Here is a 22,953-nt window from a genome sequence, read left to right on the forward strand (position 1 = left end):
TTAGCGTGCTACCACTAGGGTCAACTTCATCTTATTCTTACAAATAGGGACTTTGGTTCATTGACACTCATCACAATGCTTCACAAAACTAACTGCATCACGAATAGTATAGGCCATTACAATCGAAACTAGATCACCTTACATGCTATAGTGTCCCCATTGAAGTATCCTCTAGCAATTCCACCATCAATAATGGACAGAAATCTATAGGCAAATACTTATTTGCTAAAGTATAGATTGTACTCCTCAAAGTACCAAAAATCCCTTCAAGATTATGCAATAAGTACCAAATTGCCACACAAATACCAAAATGTGTCCAATTTGACCCAAATCAATACTCAACCAAGAAATAACAGCAATGTACTGATGTACCACACCTTGCCTTATAATGTGTGCCCTCAAAAGTACAAATTACAGAAACTTAATGCTGATTCTTATCAAAATTTACTGAATTTTTTCAAAATTTTGTACCCAATCTGACTTAATAACAATTAAAATATTGTTATACTGCTAGTTTTCTGCCTTGGAATGCGTGTCAAGCAAAAACCCTAAATTTCTTCCAAAATTTCAAAGAAATTGCAGAAATTTGTAAACTTACAACGTCAATTTTTGCAGTGATGTCACCTTGGGATGCGTACCAATGGAATAATAGTTGGAATCTACCTTGTGACATGTGCCAAAGCCTCTAGGACAAAAAGGCCCAAATTTAATGCACAAATGTCAATGAAATTATGCAATGTCAATGTTTCCAATGCAAATTCACACATGGAATTGCAAATCAAGCAAAAGACCCAAAATTTCTGCTAGAAATATCAAAGAAATTGTGAAATTTCTTTGAATTGGTTGTCAATTTGAACACTGGGGGAGAAAAGTAGAAAATAAGAGCAGAGCTAAAAACAGCAGTAACTCCTTCAAAATAGTAGCTCCTTGGGCTGCGTACGGGACTGCGCATAGGATTGCATGTAGAGTTGTGTGCAGAATGAAAACAGCAGCAGCTTGTTCTTCTTTTCCTCAGGCAGAGAGCTTGCTAATAGAAATAGGACCTTAGGCGGATTGGCACCGGCTGACGATGGCTGAAATGAATTTGCACGTAGAACCTATCTTGATACCAAATGTTGGAAAATGACAACCAGCTATAGAGAAGAGAAAAGAGAAACAATGAGAGTGTGCTGAAGCAAAAGAGTAGAGTGTACTTGCCAAACTAAAAGAATGAGAATGAAAGGTACAAGATAGGTCTAAGACAAACCTAGCTCTAACTCTAACTCTAAGAGTGGTGATACAACTTATAATTTTATTTGTGTTCACACTAAGAACTAAAGACTAAAACATTGGGCACTGCCCATAGAATTGGCAAATTCTAACATTTTGAATACCATTATCTTATTCCGCCACAAGCTGGTCTACACTTTTTCATGTGCTCAAGGCATCATGTGAAGAAATAAATGCATCCTCCTTGGGGATAAGCACCATTCCATGGATACCACTTTACGTGTCTACTATGAGAGGGAGACCACCAACTTTCTTGCACACTTGCCAAAGCACTTTGAAATGCATTGTTTTTCTTTTGCAACAACAAGGTGGTATCTTATATAAGGTAGGCTTATAGGTTAAACCATACTATGCAATCTCTTGAACCAACTCAATAGAATGGGGAGATCTCACAATACTAAGTGCAGAATGATCCTGAGTCATTCCTAATGTTTGTTGCTTGCTGCATTTTCTATCATGCGATTGCAAGAATGCAAAAGTTCCAAGTCACCCATGCATGGCTCTATTGCCCATGACTATATCTTCACCTTGCACAACAAAAAAGTGGCATCAATTGCTGGCTTTTTCTTGCACATGCATTCTCTTCTTCACTCAAGTACTTTGCCAAGTTCACTCTTCACGTTTCAACTGTGGTGTCTAGGCAATAGTTAATTCAGGCTCCAACATCAATATGGAATAGATGTTGCATGGGCTCTATGCAATCTGTGCTTAACTATCCTTTTCCATAATGACAGCATGGGCTAACATTCTCGTTCAAGCTCTTTCTTCCAAAAGAGATGGATAGATTTGTAAGCCTGCTTACCTTGCATCTTATGCACGCTCCATGCCGTCTTTGCTTAACAATCCTTTTCCATAATGACGGCATGGGCTAACATTTTCATTGCATTTTCTTCCTTTGTTTGGGAGCGAGGGAGTTTGAAGAGGTATTCAATCTCCTTAGCAAGTAAGTTTTTGGTTTTTGGGATTTGGATAAGTAGTTTGGAGTAGTGTAGGTGTTTGCTCTGTTTTGTATTTGTAAATCACCTCTCTCCTTTGATTGTTAAGTCTAACAATTGCTTTGCCAAGATGCCACGGAAACATGATCAACCAGGAAAACCCCAAAACCCATGTAGCAACCCTCAGGTGCATATGTTGTACACTTGCTTCTTTTATGATGCAATGAGCAACTGTGCACAAAACCTAATACAGTTCCACATCACAGAGTTTGAAATAACTTCTGTCCAAAAATTTACTAGATCCATGATACAACAATGTGTCCACCAATTTTCAACCCTCACCCCAAGCAAGTTTTTTAAATAGTACAGACCCAATTATCTCAGAAATTCAGGTTAAGGGTGAGATCCTTGTATATTTTGTAAAAGAGCGACAACAATGTTTTTAACCCTGGCTAGACTGTTGTCAATAAAAACAATAGGATTCTGTAGAAATTATAAGCATGCACCCACCTCCAGAGTAGCCCCATAGTCAATCCAAGAGATCCATGCATAAGCTGCACAAAATAAGACCAGTGTATAGTCAATTGAACATTTACAATCAACACAGAACTTGGGTATTAACCCTTGTATATTAAAACCATGACTAATATCAGAACCATACCATATAAGTGGCTGCCTTCAAGGGACCAGAAAGCACCAGAAGCAAAAGAGCTGTAGCAATCTGCCAATGTCACACAATACTAGTTGTATTCAATATGCCATCTCTCACGTTTCAACAGATCACTCATTGAACAAACAATCTAGTTATCAAGCATCTCTCTAGTGCCACACAGCCATCAAAAACAAGTTGTTGAAGCATACACGGAAATCCATCAGAGATCCCAAAATCTCTCTCCTGGTAGGTTAATTACCAATAAAAGCACAAGCAAATAAATCAGGCACTTCATTTGACGTATTAATCAAAACACAGTGACTTACGAGTTTAACAACGTACTTTCTGATCCCATAAAAGCTAGAAGTTCTTATAAAGTGGAAGACTCTCTAAATTGAACTCAAAATGTTCATTTTGCATTGGCCTGGTTATGTCTGCACTTGATCCAAAGCAGTCAACTTCATTTTCTTTCACTTTCAGAGCATCGTCCATCCCAAAAACTTATAGAAGATGAATCCAAGAATTGACGTACAGGAAATGAGAACCATGACAAAGCTACAAAGAGGGATCCCTTAAGCTTTCCAACATCAATCTTACAGCTTGATGTTAGTTATCTGCCACATCCATGTCTGTGAACACACCTTAATGTGTGTAAGTTTAGGGCTAGTGTTGGGGTCACCCTAGGCCTATAAAATAAGGCCCAACCTTTCCATTTTCACAAGTCACCTATCATTATCAATTTATTATTTCAGTTTTGTGTACCTCAAAGAGTTGTCTCTCCCCCCCCCCCCCCCCCCCTCCATCAGCCTAAGACATCGTCCATTCCATGTGAGCTCCAACACCCAACAGTGGTATCATAGCAAGTTTGACTATGCCTCCGCTTGCTGCTGATCCAACGTCGCCACAACATCTCGAGATTAGTCATCCCCTGGACTAGCATTTCTCAGGCTACTATTGGTAAAATCAGTTCCCTTGCAGGTACTCTCAAAAGGCATTAGGCATTTTTCCTGTTAGTTTGGGCATCATTTTCAGCAATTGCCAGTATTCGGACAAGTTTTGTGGGCAGGACAGTGCCATGCAAGCAGGCTGGTTTTATCACAGTTTGTGCAGCTATTCACTCGGCCATTTATAGTGGTATTTTGCCAGATTTGGTGGTTCGTGCAAATCTGGCAGCAATTGGCCAAATGTAAAACGCCCTGAACAACGTAGTATGCTTAACAATTATGATATTCGCTTGTTTTCGAGATTTAATATAAAAGAGAATGAACACTTAAAGCTGAAAATGAAAATTACTCACAAAATTACATCCATGAAAATGTAAAAGTAATGGAGACAAGATTGAGGATTGAAGATGGGCAATTATAGACAATATGATGGTCTTTTGGCCTTTCTGGGGAAAGCTGATAAGGAAGATCTTCCGAAAAACAATCTTTATACTTTTCCAAGAGCTGAAGTCACTCTTGGTTTTCAGCATTCATATTATCTTTTACATTAGTGACATAAAGCAAACAACATTGAACACAATCCTTAATTGCTCTAGAGACTTGCATATGGCTTACCATTGGTATGGTGTCTCCAGAAACTCCAGCTTTGTCACAACTCTATAGAAACAGAATTTGTATCCTTTTTTACTAATTTGTCTATATAATGATTTATTAAAAATTTGTTTCCTTTGCACTAATTAGATATAAAGAAAATTGCATTGGAGCTAGCCACTGATGAGTGGTCACAAGTTATAGTGGACCCACGCGGTGGATTAGAGAAAAAATAGTTCACACTTCCACCTATATGGCCCGATTGGGCGCCTGTGACCAGAACGCACGCATATCAGGGTTAGACTCGCACACAGAAAGGATTGATGCCTTGAAGTGTGGGCTAGATCCACCAAAACAAACAGTTACAATCAACAAGATGGCATGATCATGAAATGCTTGTACAATGTGCATGTGTGGGCTGAAAGCTTGAACTGCACATTTCTTTGCATAGGAAAGTCACATTAAGATTCTGATACCGTTTTTGCAATGTACACGGAAAAAGCTTTCATATGACATCCATATTGGGGGGTCCCTAAATTTTAGGAGCCTTGAATTAGCTTAAAAATGCTAGTCCTAAAAAATAGGGATGTCATTCTAAAAATAGTAAATTCTGTACTCTGACTGTGCTTACTAAATTTGGTTATTTCTATTCTTGACAGTATTCAGCCCAAAAAGGAAGGCTATAGAGAAGAGACAAGTGTCAAGACACTTGTCACACAAGTTTCGGAGTGTCCCACCACTTGTCACATCTCATGACATATGTGGCTGGACACTTGTCTTGTGCTACTACTAGCTCTTCCCTCTCCTATAAATAAGAGCTCGTTTTTCTTCATTCAGCATCATTTTTATTTGCTGTAAACTCATGTATAGCACCCACAGATAGCTAGAAACTAGCCCGATCCATCCCCATCATCATCCCCCACTTCTCCATTATCAAATTGTTCCATATTCCCTCTTCTATCACTGCTGTTTTACAGGACAGCAAGCCTCTAAATTCATTACAACACCTCCTTCTCGAGCTCTTTCTTCTATTTTAGCAACAAGAAGAAAGCCCTATCTATGTACTGCTGATCAACGATGGAGAAAGGCTGATTTCCCCTCTTTCTTCTCTCATACTGTAAAGAAATCAATTTTTATCATTGCATAATAGATAATGCATGTGTGTTTGTACATCTTTGCATGATCTTGTGAGAGTGAGAATCACTTCTCCTCATTCTCAGGTTGATTGTAACTGAGCTCTTCCCTAAGGGACTTGGGTTGAGCAGAAATACATTCCTTCGAGGGGGGTTGCCCATCTTCAACTCTCATCTCGAAAACAAGCGAATATCATAATTGTTAAGCATACTACGTTGTTCGAGGCGTTTACAAGCTTGGATCTCGTACTTTTTGCCTTTGTTGGTGAGTTCTACCTTCTTTTTCTGAGAGAAGATGGTTGAATCTACTCTATGATTCCAGGGCATGCCAAGAATCACATCGCAACCATCAAGGTCTCCGATACAGAAGGTATCTTCGTCACTGTAGCCTTGAATTTAAAACTTGAGCTTGCCAATGTAGGGTGTCACAGTCTTCACTGTGTCACCTTCATCGGCATTTAAAGCTTGGCCAACTTCTGTCGGAGTGTCCATCTCTTCATTCTTTCAACTGTCCCCAAGCTTTTAATAATTTGCACATCTCTGGAGTGTGAGTTGTGTTTGCAACTACATCACCAATAGCATTGATTTTCATTGGCGACTTAGGCTTGTTGTCAAAAACCTTGCTTTCTCCTTTGTTTGGACATTGCTTCGCTATGTGGCCTGTTTGTTCACATTTAAAGCATTTCCCTTCTTTCATGAAGCGCTGCTTTTCTTCTTCGGAAAGTTCCTTTGCTTGTGGGTATAGATTGGAGCGAAATTGAGGAGCATTAGGAGGTGCATAGGGCTTCATCTTCTTTTGATTTGATGGCTGCTTTTGCTACTATTTTTGCCCTTCATTTGGGGCTAAGTACTCCTCATTATCAGCTACTCTCTTCTTATCATTCTTTTGGAATGATTTGTTGCCATTGTGCTCCATTTCCCATGTCTCAGCATGGTCAATGAGTTCCCTGACACTAGAACAATGATAATGATTAAGAGCAGTACGAAGTTTAAAATGCAAACCTCCTTGAAACTTCCTAAGCTTTTCCGAACTGCTGATCTTCTTAAAATGTTGAACCTTCAAAAGTAGCTCCCAAAATCTCTTGGTATAGTCACCAAGTGACTCATTTTTCCTTTGCCAAAGCCGATCCCATTCCATTTTTACATCTCTTTTGAAATGAACAGGAAGAAATTGGCTTTGTATCATGCGAACAAAGAACCGCCATTATTTTGGGGCAGCATGATCATATCCCAACCCCCTCCACCAAGCATGGGCTAAGTCGGTCAAATGTAAAGCTGCAAACTTAATCTTTTCTTTTTCTTTATACTTGTCACGACCATACAAAATTTGAAATTGACGAATAAACTTCAAAAGAAGATCAGGATTTCGGGAACCATCATACATACTGAACTTGATCTTCTTTTCAAGTTGAGTTAGTGACTTAGTCTTCTTCTTCTTCTTATGCCTTCGTCCATGCCCGGATCTTGAGGTTGAAGATGATGAAGTGCTTGATGGGGATGAAGATGGAGACAAGGGTGAAGAATGTCAATGCCTTTGACGATGATGAGGTCTTCCACGGGAAGAGTGTGACTCTTCGTCAGAGTAGGCGCCATATGACTTTGAAGAAGAGAATGAGCTTCGACACGATCTCTTTCTTTGTCTTGAAGTAGAATGAAACTGCCTCTTAGAAGTAGTTGGACTTCTTGATCGGCTCCTTTCATTGGTATGGCTTTGTCTCCTTGAAGCAGATGGGCTTCTTTCCTTGAATTCTTTGGGATTCTCAACTTTTTCTAGTTTGAGAAGCTGCTCACGAATTTGTTGATTCTCCTCTCTAAGACTTTGAATGGCTTGAAGCATAGCACTCGACTGATCCATTGAGACTCTAAGAAAAATATGCTCAAGCACTCAATGCAAGGGCTGAAAACAAACAAATGTATAATTGTAAGCACTACCAGTGTCGGGGTGAGGACCGAGCCAAAGCTCTGATACCACTGTAAACGCCCCGAACAACGTAGTATGCTTAACAATTATGATATTCGCTTGTTTTCGAGATTTAATATAAAAGAGAATGAACACTTAAAGCTGAAAATGAAAATTACTTACAAAATTACAGCCATGAAAATGTAAAAGTAATGGAGACAAGATTGAGGGTTGAAGATGGGCAAACCCCCCCCCCCCCCTCCCCCCCGAAGGAATGTATTTCTGCTCAATCCAAGTCCCTTAGGGAAGAGCTCAGTTACAATCAACCTGAGAATGAGGAGAAGTGATTTTTAACTCTCACAAGATCATGCAAAGATGTACAAACACACATGCATTATCTATTATGCAATGATAAGAACTGATTTCTTTACAGTATGAGAGAAGAAAGAGGGGAAATCAGCCTTTCTCCATCGTTGATCAACAGTACATGGATAGGGCTTTCTTCTTGTTGCTAAAATGGAAAAAAGAGCTCGAGAAGGAGGTGCTGTAATGAATTTACAGGCTTGCTGTCCTGTAAAACAGCAGTGATAGAAGAGGGAATATGGAGGAATTTGATAATGGAGAAGTGGGGGATGATGATGGGGATGGATGGGGCCAGTTTCTAACTATCTGTGGGTGTTGTACATGAGTTTACAGCAAAGAAAAATGATGCTGAATGAAGAAAAACGAGCTCTTATTTATAGGAGAGGGAAGAGCTAGTACAAAAGAAGAAAGTGGAGTAGCACAAGACAAGTGTCTAGCCACATATCATGAGATGTGACAAGTGGTGGGACACTTGAAAACTTGTGTGACAAGTGTCTTGACACTTGTCTCTTCTCTATGGCATTCCTTTTTGGGCTGAATACTGTCAAGAATAGAAACAACCAAATTTAGTAAGCACAGTGTCACAAGACTGTGACAACTATTACCTTTTTGTTGATTTCTTTATTACATATTTTATTTGGTTTTTCTTTTTGGAAGGATCCCTCTTGAAATCTAAACGCCTGAGTTGTATGGCCAGTATGTGAAACAGACAGGAATGTCTAGTGAGTCAAGACTGGACAGTTAAGGTCCAGTATAAGTCTGGAAGAGACTGATGGCATTGTAGATTGACAAGCCTAGAAGAGACTTGTGAAAGTGTATATGGACAAGTGTGTTGAAGAACTAGCCTGGAAGAGACTAGTTCAAAGTGAAGATGGACAAATCTTCAAGAGATTAGGCCATGTGGGATCATCAGTGGAAATTCACTTTCAGTTGAGCTACATTATAGATTTGGATGTATCCATAGTCTGCAAAGATGGTCACAGGACTAGTGGGGATGTAATGGAAGAAACTCCTAAAATTTAGGGAGTTACTATTTTTGGACCCCAGAATCTGTTCACGTCATTTTCTTCGTTTTTGCACGAGGATCAATCCTCTGGTCTGTACCGAGGTCAAATTCTGCACCGAGCATGGAGAATTTTAGACCGAAAGGCTAGAACGGGAAATATATTACAATGCTGCCACTTGGCACAAATGTGTGCACTTGCCTCTTTAAAGAGGGCTGGCGTGCAGTTTTTGGGCTGAAAGGGGCTCATTTGAGAAGGATTGCTGCAGATGGAGAGCTCTTGAGAGCTGGTCTACCTTGTCTATGAAGCACAAAGGGCTGAGCCTACCTTCTACTCTCTCTTTCTCTTCTTGACAATATGGTTATGCTACAGAATCAAGGGCCTTTCTTCTGATTCAGGTACAGCTGTGTGGAATATGCTGATTTTGCATGAGGCAAGAGCCTCCTTTCTTCAGGAACAAGAGCAGTTGTTTGCAGTTCCCAGCAGGGACAGGTGAGGGTGGTAACCTCACCAAGCAAGTGTCTGAAACAGCACCAAATCAGTTCTGATTCTGGACTGTTCAGAGGTTATTTCAGAGCCCAAATGATGTCAGAATCAAGGGGCACTTGGCCCAGATGATGCAGAATAGTATAGGGATCAATATAAACTGAAAACAGGTTTCAGAACAGGTCTGAACCAGTAATTACAGTGGGCTGAACAGTACAGGGAGCAGTATGAGATGTAAACAGGTCTCAGAACAGGTCTGAACCAGTAATTACAGCAGACTGAAATGGTTAAATCTGCACTCCAACCAGAAGTTTCAGACTTGGGCAGAGTTTCCCCTCCTAGTCAACTTGATTTGGGTCAGTAATTGTACTGTTATGCTGCCAAATTTCACCCAGAATAGGTGAAAGACAGCCCATTGTACTTTCTCTTTTTTTAAAAATAAAGAAATACCGCAAGGGGCACCTGATTTAGGAGCCAACAGGGTGTCTGTGTGGCAACAGGAGCATTCTAGCTTCCTGTATTTCTTCTTGATTCTGTGTCTTTAAGTTCAGGTAAAGTGGATGACTGTAAATTGGGTGAAAGCATTTTTGTATTTTGGTTGTACACTACCGCCCTTTCCAGTGAACAGGCCAGTTACACAAAGTCAGAGTACAGAATTTACTATTTTTAGAATGACATCCCTATTTTTTAGGACTAGCATTTTTAGGCTAATTCAAGGCTCCTAAAATTTAGGGACCTAAAATTTAGGGACCCCGCCCCCCCCCCCCAATATGGGTGTCATATGAAAGCTTTTTCCGTGTACATCGCAAAAACGGTATCAGAATCTTCATGTGACTTTCCTATGCAAAAAAATGTACATTTCAAGCTTTCAGCCCACACATGCACATTGTACAAGCATTTCATGACCATGCCATCTTGTTAATTGTAACTGTCTGTTCTGGTGGATCTAGCCCACACTTCAAGGTATCAATCCTTTCTGTGTGTGAGTCTAACCCTGATATGCGTGAGTTCTGGTCACAGGCGCCCAATCGGCCATATAGGTGGAAGTGTGAACCATCTTTTCTCTAACCCACCGCGTGGGTCCACCATAACCTGTGACCACTCATCAGTGGCCAGCTCCAATACACTTTTCTTTATATCTAATTAGTGCAAAGGAAACAAATTTAATAAATCATTATATAGACAAATTAATGAAAAAGGATGCAAATTCTGTTTCTATAGAGTTGTGATACCAAAAGATTTGGCTGGCGGACTTGGCATATTTTTCCTCTATTTTGCTGCCTATTTATAAGCCAGTTCAGCCTGTCCTCTTCAGGCCACATTACAGGTTGGTGGGAGAGAACCGGCTCAAGGAGATACACAGACAGCCCTTGTATGTATATCTGCCCTCTTCATTTCCGTATTCATTGACTCCAGATTTTTCCGTACTTTTGTCTCTTTTCTCTCTCCCTTTTCTCTCATGTTCATTGTCATTCAGTCTTGTCCATATACTTCCGCATTCGCTGCACTTTGACATGGTATCAATGCAGCGTAGAAGGGCTGATTGTGATCGTGGGCAGACCTGATTGGCAAGATTCTTCGCGACAAAAAATTGAGTTTTCAGCCTTTGGGGGCTGCAATGAACAAGTTGTGTGCGGAAAATGAGCAAAATTGCTGTTTTTTGCAGGTCCTTGCTATTCGTAAAGGAGGAAGTCTACGCTTTCAGCCTTTTGATGCAGATTTTGAACTTCATTGCCTCCAACAAGTAAAACTCTTTGAGGAGGAGCGAAGGAAGCCCTAGCAAGCACTAGCATCGTGTGTGGAGTCAAAAGAGGCTGCCATTGTTTTTGTGCAGCTCATTCCATTTACAATGTCAACCGAATTGACACAGAGTTTCAAGCTACTATGGACCTTAAGGTCCCTGTGTTGCCTACTCTTCCTTCAGTTCAAAAGATCGATGGGAAAAATTACCACATATGGCACGTACTAATGCTTGCTATCTTGGAGTCTTGTGATTTAGTAGAGCTCGTGACCGAGGCTAAAGACCATCCTACAACTTGTTATGCCTTGAAGCTTTCTTGAGATGAGAAAGCCAAGTTGATGAAGGTGCATGCACATTGGGACTAATTGAATGCTCACATCTGTTCTTTCCTCTTTCTCTCTTGCACTCCTGCTCTCACTGCTCACATCAAGGGACTTGACCATGGCTCAAGAGATATGGCTCGAGCTTGATCAAATGTAGAATCGGATAACTGTGATGAAATAGGTGTCTCTAGAGGTTCAAATGAGGACTTTGAGTCCTAAATAAGTCTTCTTCTATGCAGGAGCATGTCAATAAGCTTCGGCAATTGCAGATGCAGGTCCAGAACGCAGGGAACGCAATGACCTCAAAGGACATGGCGATAATTCTTCTTTGTCAATTGCCGCCCTAATTCAATGAATTTTACTCCGCTTTGATTGCTTCAGGGCAGACAGAGACTCTTCGTTGGCAAGAGTTAGTTCCTATGGTTTTGGACCAAGAGGAGCAATTGAAAGGGAAAAATGCTTCCAAACCCGAAGCATTTATAGTTTAATCCCCTCAGAAGAAGGGAAAGGACCAAAAGAAGAAAAAAGAGGACAAATCAAAGAAGAATAAACAAAAGGATTCCTTTTGTCACATCTGTGGCAAGACATGTCATTGGAAGAAGGATCACCCCAACAAGGAGAAGAAGGAGAAGTCTTCAAGGTACTCAGGAGCAATGACTGCTACCTCATCAACTACCTTCATCCACTTAGACGTGATTGGGGCATCGACCCCTAGGGTTTCTGATGCTGCGTTGATGACCCCACACCCTCGTGAGTGGATTGTGGACAATGGTGCCTCTCGACACATGACTCCTTGTGTAGCAGGCGTTGTCCATTGGCGGCCTTCACATGGACAAATTCTCATTGGCAATAGCTCTTGTGTTCCTATTCAAGGAGGGGTAACATGTAGCTTATTCCAAATGGGCAAGTAGTATCCATACTTCAAAGGTGCTTTATGAGCCAACAAGCTTGGGTTAGCATCTACTTTTGATAGACAAGATTTGTGGCCTCGGCCTCTTAATTGAGTTCGATGAGAATTCCTTTCACATTCTTGACCATAGATCGAGAAAGGTCCTTACTTCCAGTTACGAGAAGAATGCAATCAGCAAGCTAAGGTCTCCTTTTGCCTTGACTTCTCTTCTTCTTACCACTCAGACGCACTCTGAGCTTTGGAATGGTCAATTTGGCCACCTAAATTATGATTACCTTCAAAATGCATCAAGGGGACAGCTTGTTCAAGATATGCTGGACATTGTAGTGAGCCAGCATACCTAAATTATGTTTACCTTCAAAATACATCTAGGGGACACCTTGTTCAAGGTATGTTGGACATTGTGGTGAGCCAGTAACTATGTGTATCTTGCATTCGTGGAAAATAGCATCGTGATGCAATTCCCAACAAGGCTTCGAGATAGTCTTCAATACCATTAGAGCTTGTTTCTACAGATCTTTGTGGCCCTATGCGGACGAAGTTCCTTAAGGGAAGCTTGTATGCCATACTAATTGTGAACAATTTTAGAAGATTGACATGGGCCTATTTTTTGCAACTCAAGTTGCATGCTTTCTCTCACTTCAAGGATTGGTTACTCTTTGAGGAGAACCGATCAAGCCAAAAAATTGACGACATCACGATCAGATAAGGAAGGAGAATTTGTTTCTAATGAGCTTACTAGGCTTTGTGCAGATCATGGTATCCATCAGCCTCCAAGAGTTTACAAACACAAACACACCTCAAGAAAATGGCATATTGGAGTAGAAAAACCGAAGTGTGATTGAGAATGTTCGCACCATGATAGAGCATAGACAAACACCTTCGTGCCTCTGGTTAAGCTGTGGCTACTCTAGTCCACATCCTTAATTGATCCCCACTTCCATTGTTGGTATGACACCCTATGAGGTATATTTTGGGTCTAAGCCTGATGTTTCTTATTTCAGGGTTTTTGAGTGCGATGCTATATGATAAATTTGAAGCGGCTTCTCAAAGATAGGTGTTTGTGGGCTACAACTCACAGTCCCATGGTTATCAATTGTATGATCTTGTTAAGCAAGATGTCTACATGAGTTGGGATTTTTAGTTCACGGAGGTTCCAACCTCAGGGGAGGTGAGAAGCACCCTGTGCTTGGAGATCCAAGAGATAGTTGGGTGCCAACAACTGTAGCTTTGGAGCCCACGCCTTGTGGAGATGCTTCATCTTTGGATGAGGATACTCCTTCCCCACCCCCTAATCCAATTGAACCACCACCAACGGATGTTCCAAAGTCTTGAGTAGATGGAGCACAACAAAGAGAGATCCGGCCTCCTCCTCATTGGACTCGAGACACACTCCGCAATTCTTACTAACTATTGTTTGATGGCACGTGCCATACAAGAGAGGGAACCCACCTTCTAAAGAAAGCTTTGCAATCACAGCTTTGGAAGAAGGCTATGCAGCAAGAGTTAGATATTATTGAGTGGAATGGCACTAGGGATCTTTTGCCTTGGCCCATTCATAGGAAGGTGATTGGAGTGAAATGGATCTTCAAGATCAAATATCACAGCAATGGTACTCTAGATAAGCACAAGGCATGACTCATTGCAAAGGGCTTTGCATAGTGGCCAAAGATGAATTTCAATGACATCTTTGCACCTATAGCTCAGATGGCTACCATTAAGGCCGTTCTTGCCTTAGCCAGCCATAAGAGGTGGCTAGTTCATCAGCTTGATATAAAGTTTGCCTTCCTAAATGGTGATTTAAAGAAGGAGATCTATGTTGAGCATCCTCTTGGCTTTTCCGCATCTGATGGACAAGTGGATAGGTTGAGGAAGGCCCTTTACAGCCTCAAACAGGCTCTACGTGCTTGGAACAAGAAGATAGACTTGTTCCTCCAAGGAAAGCTGGGGTACCAACATTTCAAGTATCGACGTTTCTCTTCCAATCCCCAGTTATATATCCACACCTTAGTTGAAGGGCACGCATTGTTCATGCTCTCTGTGGATTATCTTATCTTGATAGGTGACCATGCCCAAAAGATCAAGGTAAGACGACACTACACAAGGTGTTCGAGATGACAGATATGGGCCTCTTGATGGAGATTCTTCCTTAGATTCCGAGTTTTCTCTTCCACCACCCACCCTAGTGGAGATCTTGCCGGTGGATGTACCCGAAACTTCTGTAGATGGAGAGCGCCGAGGAGAGATCGGGCCTTCTCCTCGTTGGGCCCATGACACACTCAGAGATTCAGAGATCAAGGGGGTCCCTGAGGAATGGGAACTGCAGGATGGTCCGCGGAGGTCACGGAGACACCACGCATATTCTACGGAGCCTGTTTGCTCTAACTACTATTTCATGTCCCATGTTATGCAGGATAGAGAGCCTACATCTGTGAAGGAGGCTTTAGGCGGAAGGTGATGGAAGCCGAGTTGGAGGCTATTGAGCGGAATGGCACTTGGTTCCTTGTGCCTCATCCCTCTCATAAGAAGGTGATTGGTGTCAAATGGGTCTTCCAGACCAAGTACCATAGTGATGGCTCTTTGGACAAGCACAAGGCTCGCCTTGTTGGTAAAGGTTTTGCACAGCGTCCAAGTGTTGACTTCCATGATACTTTTACCCCTACAGCTCGCATGGCGGCTATTCGTGTTGTTCTTGCCTTGGTTGGTCATAGGAGATGGTCTGTTTTTCAATTGGATGTGAAGTCGGCCTTCTTGAATGGTGATTTAAAGGAGGAGATCTATGTAGAGCAGCCTCTTTGCTTTGGTTCCTCTAATGGGAAGGTTTACAATTTAAAGAAGACCTTGTCTGACCTGAAGTAGGCTCCGTATGCTTGGAACAAGAAGATTGATTCGTTCCTCCAAGCCAAGTTGGGATATCGGCGCTCTAGGGCCGATCCACAACTTTATGTGCAGACTTCAAAGGGTAATCGTGTGTTGTTTGTTTTGTACGTTGATAACTTGATTGTTGCAGGTGATCAAACCCAAAAGGTTGAAGAGACGAACGTAGCCCTACATCAGAAGTTCAAGATAACGGATTTAGGACTTCTCCATTTATTTTTGGGCCACGAGATTTATTAGTCTCAGAGGGGGGTTTTCATTTCTCAACAGAGATATGTACAAGAGCCCTTGGTGACTTTTGAGATGAAGAATTGTCGGTCCATTTCTACTCCTATAGATCCGAACTGGAAGACTGTTTCACACGCAGATTCTCCTTTGGCAGATGCTACTTGCTACGGTCAGCTGATTGGATCATTGATTTGGCTCCTCAACACACGGGTTGATCAATGTTTTTCTCTGGGTCTCTTGGCTAGGTTCGTGAGTACACCTCAATAGGTGCATTGGCAGGCTGCTCAAATGATACTTCAGTTTATGAGGGGGACCTCCAACCTCGGGATTTTCTATCCAGCACGTACAGGTGCTTCTGATATTGTTCTTGCAGGTTGAAGTGATTCAAATTGGGCTAGTGATGTGGATCAAAGGCGGTCTACTACAGGTTATTGTTTTAACTTAGGTGCTGGTGCTATCTCTTGGAGTAGCAAGAAACAGCCCACGGTAGCCCTATCTTCGACTAAGGCAGAGTATCAAGCTATGTCTTCTACCACATGTGAGACTATGTGGCTTCGGTGGTTGTTGGAGGAGCCTGGCTGCCCCCACCATCATACTATCTTGCGATGCGACAATGAGAGTTGCACTGCCTTGGCTCGAAATCCCATCTTCCATGCCAGGACGAAGCACATAGAGATCCAGTATCTCTTCATCAAGGAGAAGCTTCTGGATGCGACCATTGATGTGGAGTACTGTAAGACTGAAGATAATCTTGCAGATTTGTTCACGAAGGCGCTTCCCCAAGCTCTTCTTCAAAGACATGTTAGATCCCTACATCTGCTTCCTTGTCAAGGACCTGAGAGGGGGTGTTAGCAGTCAGCTCCTTGCCAGGTCAGCAATGCCAAATGGCAATTTTGCCACGTGGCAGCAGTCGGACTGTCTAACTGCAGTCGGCTGCATTAAATGCAGCTGACCTGCCTATTTTGGCATTTTACGAGGCATTCTTTTCAGCCTTTTAAAGACTCAGTTTCTAGTAGTTTTGATCACTTTTATCTGATAGATTTCACCCTACTAGTGACGGAGACAGCACGTGGGGCTAACGGAGATCGAGGTCCTCAGGGCAGAGACATACGCAAATATTCTCTCTACACCCGTGTATAATTCTACATCCTCATACAGCATTCGTCACTGCAGATTTTTTGTATTTCACTATCTCTTTCTCTCTCTCTCTTCTCTCTCCGTTCACTCTTTGTCATGGTCATTCACTTTCGCATTGCTTTACTCTAACAACAAAGTCCTAAGGGATCATCTATGGAGAGGGCTCCACTCTCACTAGACGGAGTGACTTGGATTGGGCTGGTGATGTCAATCTACACTCCACTATAGGTTTTGACTTTTCCCTTAGTTCAAGAGCCATCTTGTGTAGCAGCAATAAACAGCCTATTACGGCATTATCTTCTATGAATGTTGAGTATCATGCCCTTTGCTCTGTAGCACGGGGGGCAATTTGGCTCTACCAAATGCATGCTTGGATGAAGCACATTGAGATTCAATACTGTTATGTTTCAGAGTAGACCATGGATTCCAAGCTAACAATGGTTTATTGTCCCACAGAGGCCAATGCACCAAATCTCTTCATCACGAAGTCTTTATGTCGGGATTTCATCCTTCAGGTTGTTGGGTGTTCAAACACTCCCCACAATTTGGTAGGGGGGTGTAAATCTCTCTTATTTCAGCCACTCATCTCCTAGTTGTAAGCTCCATCAGATTTTAACATAGACATTGGAGCTCTAACTATTTTTTGCCCATTCTAGAGTGTGCATTTCAATGCATTACACTTTAGTCAGTTTTGTGTGTTCGCATTAGCTGTTTGAGAGATCCAGCTCAGTGTGATTCTTTTTAAGTAACCGGATGCTGCACTCACACATGGGAGACCAGTTTAGGGCTGGCTATCAGCATTTCCTACATTAAATGCATCAGCAAGAGCCAATCGTCCAGATTTAGGCCATGCTTTTGTAGCAGTCTGAGAGTTTTGGGCTTAATCAACTACCTATAACTGCCCCACTTAGTGGCAATCATCCTATTACTCTGTCATCCAGTGCTTTCTTGTCATCAACCTGATCCACTGGAGCAGTCTCTGCTTTGTATTCAGTATTCTTTCAAATTCAGTGCAGATTTCTTCTTCTGTTCTCTCCTTTCTCTTCAGTCTCTCTCTTCCCTTCTCTTTCTATGTTTGTGTTCTCCCATTGTGCACTCTCACAAGATCAACTCCTTTTCCAACAGCTCATTAACTTGGCTCATAATCTCATCATGCTAGGCTACACTCACCCCTATAAGGTTGCTTGTTCAGAGGGCCACTGACAGGGATCAAATCTAAGGCATCATCCTCAAGCCTTTCAAGCAATAATTGCCTTGGTAATGACTGTGAGAAGTAATAAGTGTACTCTTTCAAATATGTCATACGATCTTTGTCTAACTTAGACATATTGCCCATAGTTTCATTATCATCTTTTTCTTTTACAAAAACTAAACAAGCTGAAAGGTGGCTTTTCATTACTTTGGAAATAGCAAAAGCAAAAACAACGAGACCAGGTTCCCCTTTAGGCTTTATATCCAAAGTATGTACTTTACTCTTATGCTAGAGAGCGACCTCTTTGTTTGGGGTGTTAATCACTGCATGCACATGATGGACACAACCAAAGCTTTCCAATGAGTAGAGAAGTATTGTTGTGGCTGCCCAAAGAAATTCGAAATTTTCATATTAAGGCAATTGTGACCAGCATGTCTCAGCTGATTGAAACTCCATGTATAGATGCTTTGGTGTGTGGTAAGTCTTCTGGCTTCAAAGGGGATGATGGAAACCCAAAAAGAAGTCTTCCAAAGCTGAGAAGAGGGGCAGATCTGAATTTAAGGCTGGAAAGAGGCAAAAAGAGCAAAGGGGAACACGTGAAAATGTTGCCCAACGAAGGGTATTAATGGTTGCAAATAAATTTTTCATTTGTGAATAGGAACAGCACATGGATAATTTGATTTGCATTTGTGAATAGGAATAGCACATGGATAAGGATTGTCCTAATAGGTGAAAAACTGAAAATGCTAAAAACAAGGATGATTAGAAGGGGGGAAAGCCCAAAACCACTACGGGTTTGGTCTCTGTATGCCCTAGTGAACAAACCAATGATGATGCAATGGAGTTGTATAGAGCTTGGAGTAAAGTGAGGGATTGGCATGCATTGATTTTCTTTGATCTAGGGACTCCTGCAAACTTTATCTCCACGAGCATGGTTGCCCATCTTGGCATTGGAGAGGATGAGATGGGATCTATGGGAAAGATTGGTATGACTGTAAGAGGGACAATATGATAGTAAGTAATGAGTAGCAATGCCTCTCAAAACTTTTTATTGTATTGCTCCGAGTTTTTAGGCTGAAAGGCATCAAGCTTATGCCATGTGGTCATCACATCAACTTCAAAGGTACTCATCAACCATGCGGATGCAAACACTTACTGAAATTAGATGACCTACCTTAATCATCATTACAACAAGCAAATATGTGATAAATCTAAACCAAATATACCACATCAATCTTGGATAGTGAACACTTGATTGGCACCAAAACTCGTGCATCTTGCATTATTTCTTTAACTTCTATTGCCTTGAATCTATAATACACTCAGATATAGGCTGACCTCTCTACAAATTCCAATTATTTGGGCTGTCACAAATGTCCAGCAGCAATAGGATCCAATTTGTCCCTTGGTAGGCCTAAATTGGACTAAGAATGCTTGCATGCAAGTCAAAGCAAATGTGGATGTGCAATCGTCTTCAGATATATTGTAATTTCTTTAATTGCAGTAGCAGATGATTTCCAATTTTCAAGGTGGCTGAGAAACCGTAATTTCTGTAGAAATTTAAGGTTTTGACAGCAATTGGACTGTTGTCCACCTTCAATTTGCTAAGAATGACAGTGAATTTATCAAATGTAGAGAGAATATGTTGAGAGGAGAGAGAATAATCAAGTCAAGGCTCTTTAAATTTGCAAATCTGTTGCTGACCACTACCAAATAGCCGCAGAAGCTATCACCTACAGCTCCAAGGGTCCAAAATGATGTCGCTAGCTCATGAATAGTAGCAAAATGTTGTTGCGTGTTGCCATGGGATCTCCTATTGTAAAAGTCATATTGGTCAACATTGGAGTGATTGCAACTCTATATGCTTAAAGACACACTAGTTTGACTTTATAATTGAGACAAATTCAAAGCTCATTCGTCAAGGTTGCTGAGAGCAATTGAGGACATAGCAATTGGAACAAATCTAATCCATTGAAGAACCGGGTATGCAAGGAATCATTAACAAGGAGAGTGGTTGAGACCAACCTTCCTCTTCAGATAGGATGGTAGATGACCTGATTTTACACAAATTAGAGAAAGCAATAAAGTTCACAAATCTGAAATTTAAAACTTACCAAATCATCTTGGACAGCCAACACTTGATTGGTCCCAACAACTATCACTCTTGTGGTATTTATTTATCTTGTATTACCCAAAGATCAAGTATGGGCATGTTCTGCATACTAGATGGCTGATTATCCTTTGACTCTTCTAGCTAAGGGGTGTCAATCTACCTTCATGTTAACCTCAACACAAGAAGAAAGCAGAAAAAAGTAGAAAACCAGAGGTTGGGTCACCTAAAAGAAGGGCGGCCTCTAAGAATCAAGTCAAAGGCAAAAGCGCATTTTTAAACGCAAGGCTAAAGCTATTATAAAAGAGCGTCAGGCTTCCTCCTGTGCAAATTGTAAAAAGGGTAGATGGGCATAAGCTAAAGAAATAGGCCAAGTAGAAGGGAATGGAAAAAAGGACCTTGCCACAATGGCCGGTCATGTAAAAAAGGGAATGGGTGCCCATGGGATTTTAGGGCATGTATATAAAGTTCAAAAAGTCAATGAGAGCTCATTCTTTGGTGTGTGGCAAAGTGGACTCTTCTTCTTCTCTCCTTCTCTTTTCTTGCTTGCTTGCTTGTGAGTGCTTGAGGGAGGGAGTGTGAGTGAGTGAGGAAGTGAGTGTGTGAGGGTGAGGAATCTTGGAGGTGAAGCCCTCCACCATCTCCTCTCTTCTTCTTTTCTCCTCTTCTCTCGTCTTATGCGTGGCTATGAAGGATGGAGCTTGGAGAAAGAGGTTTGAGGATGCTTAAGCTTGTATCACGAATCATGGAGCCATCGGAGTGCTTGAGAGAGAAAGCAAATCAATCAGGCATCAAGGTAAGCTCACTACACCTGTAGAGAGAGAGAGCCCGTCGGCTATGTGAGAGGTAGCCATTAGTGCTTGCTTGAAATGCTTAAACAAATAAGCGGTCCATGGGTCTTGGCGGTTAAGCATGAGCTCCCAACATTTTGGTTCTATTGTCGAGACAAACGGATTCAAGCTTGAGCACTTGCGCGCTTCAAATCGAGCATCGAAGTAAGGGTTTCATCCCCGAACCGGAGCTTGAGATAGGTAGGAAGTTTGGAGTTTTTAATCTTCACAACAAGTAAGTATTTTGGTTATTTTGATGGTTGGATTAATAGGAGAGTAGGAGAAATTAGTTCAATACTTTGCTTTCGATTCTTGTTGCATTTAGAGTAGGTTAAGGTTAAGGGATCAGTTGGAAAAGCGTAGGGTTTGCTGCTGTAAAACAGGCCCGAATAGGGCACAAATCAAGAAAAAATGGAAGAAAAAGTGCTCAAGGGGATTAAGGTCGACAAGTGAGGGAGTGGGAGTGGCAAGAATTTTGTTGGGAAGGGGTTTAATAGCCAAGAGGCCAAGGGAGAGCTCATTTGAAACCCTAGTTGTGAGAGACAAAGAGAGAGAGAGAGAGAGAGAGAGCTCCATTGCATGGATCCACTTAGATCTTGCCGCCGACAAGTTTATTACCTACTACAGATACACCCACACCTTCTCATTTATGCATAGATAGGATCTAGAAGTGCTTGGCAGGTGTGAAGCTCAGAATCACTTGGCGTGGCAAATTTTTCGTCATTTCGGAAAAAACATGCTACGTTCTACCCATCTGAGCAGCTCAACCCTAGGCTGAGTCCCAGAATCGGCCCTCCGCCCACTTGTTCTCGGCCATTCAGCCGTTCGAGTTGTTCTGGTACATTCGGGCGCGTAGTCACTCGGCCCACCTAGACTCCGAGTCATCCACTCAGCCAGACTAGGTACTCCGCCCTCGCCTATTTGGTCCTCGGCCATTCAGCCCATCCGAACCCCATAGTCGGCCTCAATCCACTCCTACCTGCTGCCATTCCGCCCAATTCACTCGGCCTTAACCGCTCGGCCCGTCTGAGTCAATCACTTGGCCCCCGTAATTCGGACTTGTTGGACCAAATCATATTTTTTCCAAAATTTTTAAATTTGGACCAAATCTACCTAGACACCGGCCATGAGAACCTCTGAAGGCCACACAGACACTTGAAGCACATTTCTGACGCAAGGAATAGAGGAACCAGTGAAACACAGACGTAAAGGCGACGCTAGTCAACTATCTAGCAACCCAACCCATTAGCGGCATCAAGCGGGGTCAAAGACCCAACCGAATTTTAACTGAGTAAGAGACGCAACGAAAAACCCTATAAGCTGGCGAGGACGCCAAAAACCGAACATACAAGCCTACCAAGCCAAACCCATAAACGAGAGTTCTAGAGCCAATTAGACACTTTGTTTTCTCACTCACTTTGATTTTTGGCACTCAAAACACACTTAAGAAGAGCTAAAAGCTTGATTACACACAGTGCACGGAAAAGAGTACACGCGCACACATGCACAGAGTGAGGGTAAGTTGAGGGCAAGTTGTAATTAACAAGGAATTCACCTAGACATAAAAACTTGAAGGAACCCACCAGTAAGAGAAGATCCCAAGATATAGACAGGTAATCGAATCCCCAAAAGTAGGACCAAGCAAAGAACGCAACTGAAGAACTGAACACAACAAGAACCAACACTATCAAGGAAGTGGATCTACCCAACCTCATCAACCTAATCGACAACTTGGCAGAACGGGAAGCCTTAGACATGAAAGAGAGCAACTCAGGCCGTAGAAGCAACGAAGAACTTGACCTAGGAGATTTTCCTGAGGTGATCCAACAATTAGTAAGCAAATATGATGCTCAAACCTGCCTAGAACACCACACCAGACCTTTAGAGGACATCATAGCAGATCTTGAGGAGGAGAGGAAGCTAGTACGCAAGGCTTTGCAAGGCTTAGTCACATACGACCAAGATCAGCAAACTAAAAGCCTACGCCACATCATGGAAATGCGAGAGATTCAAAGAGTGCTAGCCCTAGCAAACAAAAATCAGACAGAGTAAGAGAACGCTAAAAGGAGACCTCATGCTAAGCAAGCTTCTGACGAAGCAACTACTAGATAGCACGGCAGTAGAGAAGAGCGCTGCAGCGTTAGCAATATTGTTACTGGCAGGGTTAGAAGCCAACCAAGGCTCTAAGAGCCAATCAAAAATTCCTGTGGTAGAGAAGCAATTGGATAAATACCAAGCAAACGACGACCCATAGAGCTTTGTGGAGCAATTCGAGGAGGTTTGCGAGGCCAACGGTCTCACTGATCCCACTCAATGCTCACAAGCTTT

The 22,953-nt window shown here is 42.0% G+C and overlaps 1 protein-coding gene across 1 annotated transcript in view; it reads right to left on the minus strand.

The window, feature by feature from the left end:
• The window catches only part of LOC148027507 (uncharacterized), a 110,200-nt gene that overhangs the window by 47,666 nt on the left and 39,581 nt on the right, over positions 1-22,953 (minus strand). Inside the window, exons 3-4 of the mRNA XM_087689239.1 lie at positions 2,866-2,925; positions 2,715-2,758 (exon numbers count right to left, since the gene is read on the minus strand). Coding sequence (XP_087545365.1) covers positions 2,715-2,758; positions 2,866-2,925 — 104 coding nt within the window. The remainder of the gene's footprint in view (positions 1-2,714; positions 2,759-2,865; positions 2,926-22,953) is intronic.

This window comes from Lygodium microphyllum, chromosome 12 (assembly GCF_053477565.2).
Source record: "Lygodium microphyllum isolate KBCC chromosome 12, Lygodium_microphyllum_v1.1.10, whole genome shotgun sequence".
NCBI classification, from domain to species: Eukaryota; Viridiplantae; Streptophyta; class Polypodiopsida; order Schizaeales; family Lygodiaceae; genus Lygodium; species Lygodium microphyllum.